The sequence below is a fragment of the Toxorhynchites rutilus genome, chromosome 2 (genome assembly GCF_029784135.1).
Source record: "Toxorhynchites rutilus septentrionalis strain SRP chromosome 2, ASM2978413v1, whole genome shotgun sequence".
Classification (NCBI taxonomy): domain Eukaryota; kingdom Metazoa; phylum Arthropoda; class Insecta; order Diptera; family Culicidae; genus Toxorhynchites; species Toxorhynchites rutilus.
In genome coordinates, this window is record NC_073745.1 from 223,416,516 (window position 1) to 223,425,365 (window position 8,850).

At 41.0% G+C, this 8,850-nt stretch overlaps 1 protein-coding gene across 1 annotated transcript; it reads right to left on the minus strand.

The window, feature by feature from the left end:
* Nucleotides 1-6,923: 6,923 nt before the first annotated feature.
* On the minus strand, nucleotides 6,924-8,172 carry LOC129767599 (cuticle protein 19.8-like). Its single transcript, XM_055768641.1, has one exon. The coding sequence runs from the start codon at nucleotides 8,108-8,110 to the stop codon at nucleotides 7,133-7,135; it is 978 nt and encodes a 325-aa protein (XP_055624616.1). The 5' UTR covers nucleotides 8,111-8,172; the 3' UTR covers nucleotides 6,924-7,132.
* Between the last annotated feature and the right edge of the window lie 678 nt (nucleotides 8,173-8,850).

Here is an 8,850-nt window from a genome sequence, read left to right on the forward strand (position 1 = left end):
TTAGTAATGGCTTTTGGCTTCTTCACGCAGTTTCTCCGCCAAAACGACAGAACAGTCAGTCGGGCGTTTAGTCGCTATCTCCCTCTACCTACTCGACTATATCAATTCATTCTTCCCAGTCAAATTGTCCTCATTGCATTTTGAAGTGACTTCCACCAAAACGAACTCGTTTCTCGCTCTCTTTCCCATGTATCTTAATGCATGCATCGATGTTTGAGTTCACCGTGATTTGACAAACGCTACAGGTGAGCTAGATTTTTTTTTTCGTACACAAAAATTATTCACACGTATAAAATAGTGTGCTGTGTGTGTGCTATTTTGCACGCCTAATACTAACTAATACTAACGCGAGGACCTTTATAGCATACTTGATAAATGTCTCAGTTCGTTGGTTTGAGTTCACGATGGGTAGAAAATAAACCGTCCATTGATGGGGTAACTACTTTTTTGCATCAGGAATCAAATTTTCGTTCCACTTTATATGGACGTACAATAAGATTGCATACGGTGGTACAACATTATTGTTAGGGGGAAATGGAAATGTGGATTGAAGTCAGTTGAATGAAGAGGCAGATTTGTATTCATTGGTCGAGTCAGTTAAAATAACCACTGACTGGACTAGCTCACCAGTCATCCTCGCTAGTCAACGCTAGTCAATTCATTTTCTAGTCAAGTCATTTTTTTGTTGGAGGTGACTGCCGAAGCAGCTCTAGTCGAAGCGGAGTTACTGGGAGTAGATTCGGTCTTCATTTTTCACCGTCGAAGATTTCGGGCCCTGGTGGTGTGGGGTATGCTTTTTACATTGCGCAATGTAAGAAGCTTTGTTATAACAATTATACATAACATAAAAGACAACAATTCAAAAATAAAAGCGTTCAAGGCTTGAAAAATGATCATAAAGATGCTTTGACCCCATATGCCTAGGATACGTACAGGTTCTGGTGCTGGTTCAGGTACTTATATTAACTCAATTCAATCTTAATTGTTCACTTGAAAATAACTATAAACTCTAAGACCGCAATGTGTATTCCCTCGCACGAACCATTTTTTTCTACACATCTACACATCTCAACATAAAACTATTGGAATTTAATAATTTTATAATACCATAAATTGTTAGGAGGTGTCCAAGATGATTGGTACAAAAATATTATGAATTCTTCATGAAACTAAGCAAAAATTGGATAATTTTCGTGGCGTGACCGATATCTAGTTTTTCAATGTGTAATCGCTATGTTTTAGAAAACTTAATCTTACGGCAAAACGTATCGATGATTCGTTGAGATATTTTCAATATTAAAAACAAAACCTTTCAAAACAAAATGAAGCTTTTACCGGTCACCTTATCGAGTTTCCAAAAAACAACTACGCCATCGAGATTGAAGTTTGGTACAGAATACACATGATGAATAACGGATTATATCGCCAGTCCGATTGATTTAGATTACAGGTTTACAGGTTTTCCTTCTCAGGATACCTAAAGATAATCTCTCCCACTAGTTGTAACACACGAGATTTTTGGATTTTTGTTTCGTCAAGTGGTCCATAGTTCGCGTTTACATAATCATATCACTTACCTCAGTGAATCCTGATTCTTACCTTTCCCCACTAACAACTCTCCCTTCCATGATATTCGCTAGGGAACCACGCTATAGAGGCGAACCTTCTGGCCTTCGGGCGGCGGATATCATACTAACATTCCTTCCCTTCCCCTGGTGACTGTAAGGACGTAGCCGGCGTCGTTATTGACCATTTAAAGCTCGAATCACCGAAAAATTGCACAACGATAATGATTTGCTAGTCCCAAGCGTCATAATGTGTGTTCTTTGTGCAATTTGGTTGGTTCAGGTCAATCACGGAGAGCAACTACGAATTGTAAAGTCTACCCAAGCTCAAGCTCAAGCTGGTGATAAAAAAACTAAGACAGATAAGTGAGTTTGATAAATTTCCCATGAAAGGTAATTATATTAGTTTACTTGCAAAAAAATGAAAGAAAAACTTTTTTTTTATCAATTCTTTCCCAGTTTTCGCGACAATATTGTTGGAGTAGATTTTACGTTTCAGGCTTGCCCAGAAATTCTCGATGGAACGCAGCTGGGAGACGTTGGGCGGGTTCGCCGAGTTGGGTAACACATCGATATTCAGCCACTCCATCTCCTCTAACGATCGCCAAATCCGGCCAGAACACCACGTCTTCGCCCTTATGGTATTTCTTGATAAACGATGCAATTTCCGGCAGGCACTTCGTACTATGAATTTCTCCGCTCATGGCCAGTTCGGAGCTAAAGAAGATCGGATTCGACATCCCCTTCTCGCTGATTGTCAGCCACAGCAGCGCCTTCTTGGGGAAGTTGGTTTGTGAAATAAAATTCAACTTCGGAGCTCTCTTCCTTCGTGGGGGAAGTAAAATACGAAGTGCCCTGCCAGTCGTTGCCATCCAAGGTGAGATAGGTCTCGTTATCCATCACCACCGTCACGTCGCGATACACCGGAGAAAATCGGCAATTCTTGTCCATTTCTAATGCAAACGTTACTTCCTTCCATTTCCACCGGAAGGACATCTGTCAATCATGACAGTGTCTTTTTCGCACAACACTTAATCTTGTCGGGGCGATGTCGGGTTAGTACGTTTACTAATATTCAATCAAGGCATGCACATTTAACGACAATTCTACCAGTCGGAACAAAACAAAAATTGACTTACACACTAGCCAGAAAATATTTACACAAACAACCTTTCGTGACCGATTAATTTTGAAATGATCGGTAACAACAATTCGCTTCGTTTTTTTTAAACACCAATTTCGTGTACCTCCTTCTTGGGAGATTTTCGAGGACAAAAGAATCAAAAGTAGAGGCACCCCTAAATCGCCTTATTCATGTTCCTCCTTCTTGGGAGCCCGACATTCATTGCCACCCTAACCTACATATCCTGAAAATCTCCCCACTCCCCTCTCATCTGCATCTTCCAAAAATTCAATTTCTTCTTGTATGACTTCAAAATCGTACTTATCGTCATCAAGACGTTGTACGCGAATTGTTCACAACTGCAAGCCAAACGAACGTCACTGGGCAATTGCCAAAGGCATACTCAAAAAGGCTGATATAGGCGGCCTGATTCTACGCGGCGTGTGAGGTGAGATGACAATTGTCACATCACCATCACGCAACTCTCCTCACTCTATTCCTACAGTCGTTTCGGATGCCGTGAGAGGTTCATTTGATGTATGTGAGAGGATGAACAGCAAGTGACAAGGCGTTCATTCTGCTGGTTGCCAAATCTGATCAGAGATGCCACATTAGCACATGTGTTCACGAATTTGTAGACATTTAACTTTTATCATAACCTTTTATTCCTGCTGCAGGCTATTTAAAATAGTGACAAAACATTATTGATTCCATATGATAAACGAAGCTGGTCAGTATGTCAGACATTAGCACATATTTACAAATATTTCAGATTTTTATCGCATATATTTGAGAAAAAACATCTGGCATCCCAGAATTTTATTTGTTTCGCTCAGAGAGGTCAGATATTTGTTTTGCTGCAGTCAGTACCGTATCTATAGATCTGATTTAACCTGGCCTGTTGTTAGTGTATCAGGACATTCTGCCGAATTTGCAGGTATTTGATTTAGATTTGGTGAAACAGTTGATTGCATCCTGTAAAGTTTAGCATTTTTGTTTGTTTTGGTCGTAGTTGCTGCTGCTCTCTGCACTCTCAGTGTTAAATTGTTGCTCTGGCTCCGGCTCGGGCATATACCACGGCTTCTGAAATGGATATGCAGTTCGGTGACGATGACTCGCGGATAGATAGATGAAACACAAGACCCATATGATAGATATATTTTAGAGAAAATAAATAGATTTCATGAAATGAAAATAATTTCGGTGTGCTTATTCGTCCAATTGAGGAATAACAGACTCACTACCGCTTTCACAAAAAAAAACAAACTACTTGCAATTTGTCTTTCGTACTGTGAAAATTGAAGATAAATTGAATTTATTGATACATATAATACCATTACTATCGATTCTATACGACCCAAAAAAACACTTATTATTCCTCTTCCTTTTTTCATTTGTTTTCATGCACTGTCGACACCTCAAGACATGTCGACGATTGTCACCTAGAAATCCCAGTTCATGTGACAATCGTCACGTATATTTGAGAGCGGGAATAAAGTGAGAGTTCATTCAAGTGAGATTTCTCACGGCATACGCCTGGTGGAATCGCGTGACATAAGTGACAATTGTCATCTCACCTCACACGCCACGCAGAATAAGGCCGAGGGTTGGGGAAAAAGGAATGTCGTATTTCTGATCGAAATTTGACGCTTTATTTAGCATACTTAAAATTATCCAATTTAAGTCAAATATGCGCCGTTTTGTTCGCAAACTTGTTGCCACTTAGAAGGCAACTTCATTATCCCCCCCTTATAAAACCCCCCTCCTTATTTGTAAAAAAACTCAGACAGCCAGTTTTCGCTAGTCTCTCTTGAGCCTCTCGTTCCGTTTCAGCAGTGTATCGCAGGCGTTGATTCGGTCTAAAAGATTTATTTGCGTCAACTCGTGTGGCACGTAAACGTAAAATATGGCGAATTTCTTGCTTGGTGGACTCCATCTTTGACGCTCACGCTTGTAGCACAGATTGTCGTCTTTAAATAGCCGTATGGTATGACCCGATGCGATTAGTACAACACAAGATATGTTTAAGTGTTGCCATATATTGACAATATACGACATTTCTTTTTCCCCAACCCAATGTATTGTTTGGAAACATGTCTTCAGGAAGAATTGGTCAGCAGCATCCAGGAAGTGCACGAAGGAATCTGTGCAGAATTTGATGGGAGGTGTCATATAAAAAAAATTCAACAACCTACTAGCTTTTTCTTGATTTTTTAAAGTTTGAGATTACTTTTCGAAACACTCCCTGATCGTTTCACCATTTGTTTGTTTATAAAAAATCCTGAAATGAAGGTACTGTTTCGATAACCACTATCTGTTACTCTGAGAGTTTTTCCGCCTCGGCGCACTTACATATACAATCGATTATAATGATTTTAGACGTATCAGACAATACCTGCTACAGATTACGCGTTTCAGGAATGTTAGAAGGAGACCGGCCTTATGAATCGCGTCTCTACGTACGGTTTGCTTCTCCAGCGACATAAAAGGGATCCTATCTTAAAGATGCTTGTCACTGGAGACAAGACTTGGAATTTATACCAAAACGTGCATCGAAAACGCACTTAGTCTACGGAAAATAGACTTTCAAACGATGCGAAGCCTGGACTTCAACCGAAGAATGTTCTTTTGCGCATTTGGTAGGAATAGAGAGGAGTAGTGTTCTACGTACTCCTTCCTCAAGGGGATACGATCAATGCTGACAAATATTTCAATCAACTGGAACAATTGAAAGCCACCGTAGCAGAAAAAGTGATCAGAATTGACGAACTAACGAGGCGTCGTTTTCCGTCACGACAACGCAAATTTATTCTATGTATCAACCCTCCTTTGCATGTTTTTTTCTTTATTGGTGAAATAAATCAAGGTCCAGACACTATCAACTTAAAGTGAACTTGCTCTTTTATATCAATTTTGGGCATTGAATGTTATGATGGAAATTTCTATTATGCAAAGAAGGGTCTGGCCATGATTTTATATTATAATACTAGCTAACCCGGCAAACTTCGTCCCGCCCATTTACTTGATTAATTCTCGAGTAATGCAGAAATTTGTGTTTTATTTGTATGGCAGCCACCCCTAAGAGAGGGGGGGGGTATCTAACCACCATAGAAACATTCATTGCACCCTAAAGTTTCCATATGCTTAATTTGGTTTAGTTTGCTTGATTAATTCTCGGGTAATGCAAAAATTTGTGTTTCATTTGTACGGCAGCCCCCTCTAAGAGAGGGGGAAGGAGTATCTTAACACCATAGAAACATTTATTGCATCCTAAAACCTCCACATGCCAAATTTGGTTTCATTTGCTTGATTAATTCTCGAGTAATGCAGAAATTTGTGTTTCATTTGTATGGCAGCCCCCTCTTTGAGTGGGGGAAGGACTGTCTAACCATCATAGAAACATTTATTGCACCCTAAAACTTTCACATGCCAACTTTGGTTTCGTTTGATTGATTAATTTGCGAGTAATGCAAAAAATTGTGTTTCATTTGTATGGCAGCCCCCTCTAAGAGAGGGGGAAGGAGTATCTTATCACCATAGAAACATTTATTGCATCCTAAAACTTTCACATGCCAACTTTGGTTTCGTTTGCTTGGTTAATTTCCGAGTAATGCAGAAATTTGTGTTTCATTTGTATGGCAGCTCCCCCTTAGAGAGGGGGGAGGGGTCTCAAAATATCACGAAAACCTTCCCCGGCCCCAAAAACCCCTACATACCAATTTTCATGTCGATCGGTTCAGTAGTTTCCGAGTCTAAAAGAATCAGACAGACAGACAGACATCACTCCATTTTTATATATATAGATTATATATAATTATTATGATATATTTTAACAATTTAAAAATGCTTTCGGATTTGCTAAACTAATAGAGTCATTTGCCGCAAAAGACAGATGTCGCCATATTGTACATTCGTCATCTCGGATCTCGGCCATATTGTACATTCGTCATCTCGGATGGGTCGCATTGCGTAGTAAGGTTGCCACATTTGCACAACTCGATTGAATATGAATCGAACGAATTTAAAAATGCGAAATTTCATTCCGTTCTGATAATTCTGATTCGATCGGATACTAGGATAGGGGTGATTATCGGGAGAATATTGGTTCCATCGATTTCGATTTTAAGCTAGCAATGAGCAACATTTTGAATGATACATTTGTAACCATCATGTTTTAGGGCAGTCAGAAAATGGATTGTGATAGTTATAGACCGACCTTTAAAGCGAACATCAAGTAAATTCTTACATATTTCTCCTTTTTTTATTTAGTTTTTCATTAAGCGCAATACTGAGACGTTTAACTAATTTACACGCGTACTCTCTATGGGACTGCATTTTTTTAATTACACATTTTTACAAAATTGAAAGGTAGTTTTTCCGATGAGCTAGATTATGTTGATGATCAGCGTATTGGTGATTGGGATTGGTTAGGTTCATAAGACCATTACTGTTCATCCCTAGCCTTGGTTTCGGCGACGATTTGCAGGTGCTCGGCCTTGGCTTTGGCAACCTCTGGAGTGTCTGGAACTGGCTCCGGCAGAGGAGCGGCGGAACGAGCATCGATAACGGTTGGAGCAACGTGGGGTGTGGTGATGAAAGCTGGGGTATTGTAAGAATAGGCGTAACCAGGAGCCTGAACGTTCAGGGAGTATGCGCTCACTGGAAGCGATTGGAGTTGCAAGGCTGGAGCAGCACTGTATTGAATGGCAGCTGGGGCAGCGTGAGTGTAAGTCGAGTAGGAGAAATATGCTGGATTTCTGATCTCGACGGCAGCCAATGGAGCTGGAGCAGCGTAGGTAGTAATGGCAAGTGGTTTATTCTTCAATGCCAGAGAAGAGGTGGAATAAGCGAAACGTGATGCTGGGGTCAAAGCAATGGCTGGGGCAGCAGCAGTATATGAAGTGACTGGAGCGATGGCGGCAGTGGGTACGCTGTCCACAACAACGGAAGACTTCTCCTCTTCATCGGCCTTGTCGGCAGCAGCATTGCGCAGTTTAGTTTCCTCAACGGCAGCCAAATGTTCTGCTTTAGCTTGGGAAACTTCAGGGGTATCTTGAACAGGTTCCGGGGCAATTCTGGTTTCAACTGGTGCCACTGGCATGTTACTAGCTTCGGCACGGAATCCGTTGGCAGAATCCGCAGTGTAGGTAACAGTCTGGACCTTGTTTTCAGGATCTACATAGCTGTACGAACCACGAGTTACACCATCCAGAGACTTGGCTTCCGTCTTCGCCGAGAGTCCTCCGTTATATCCATATGAGTATTGGCCGAGTTCATCCTGTGCGTGGAATTGACTAGTCAATTCCGCTGGGGCCGTAATAATGGTCGTGGCCGGAATGGCAGCGTACACCTGCGGGGTCAGCAAGTGCGGGGCAGCAGCGGCAACGGCCAACAGCGATGAGACCACAACAAACACTTTCATTATGTATATATTTTTAAACTTTGCGCTGCTGGGATACCAGTACTCGCTCAGTTGGAGGATTCAACACGATTGATGCCTTGAGAACCGAACTGTTGGACTATTTATACCGGTATCGAATTTGTTCACCCGAACTAGGTTGTCATTACAGGAATTATTCTTTTTTCATACACAAGCAGTAGACATTTGGTGATACAGTTCCAGCCGGTGGCGCAAAAAATAACCGCAATACAATAAAAGTTGTCTCTTGAGCATCTTACGCTTTTTCTTTGTGCGCGCTATTTCGTCTCCTAGTCGGAACCGGACTCCACCATGCATATTGAGACAGGATGAAAAGGGTGGGATCACCTCTATCGGGACTACCCTAGTCGATAAACCGGTTGATTTGCAAAGAATTGGCAAAGGAACATAAAACAATGGTTAATAAACATTCTTCTACCTTCCCAGCTATGTGCCATGTTACATATCGACATAATTTTCGTCTTTCTGCTGTCTCTTGTTAAGTGCCGTCACTTGGTAACAAATGCGTTGCCGGTGTGATAATATAGCAGGAAGCTAAGTATCTCTTTAATCTCGTGTATAGTTGGATTTTCCCAATGCATGTTGCTCGCGTTTTTTGCATGGAGATAGTTGTATGCAGCAATGTGTTTGGTACGAAAAAGGGAATCAAAAATCATTAAACCTTGACTATCACCTTTTCTTCTGATCCTGTGTATCAATTAGCAACCAGGTAAAGAATCGTT

Coding starts and splice junctions, on each gene's coding strand:
- LOC129767599 (XM_055768641.1), bottom strand. CDS start 8,110: ATGAAAGTGTTTGTTGTGGTCTCATCGCTGTTGGCCGTTGCCGCTGCT.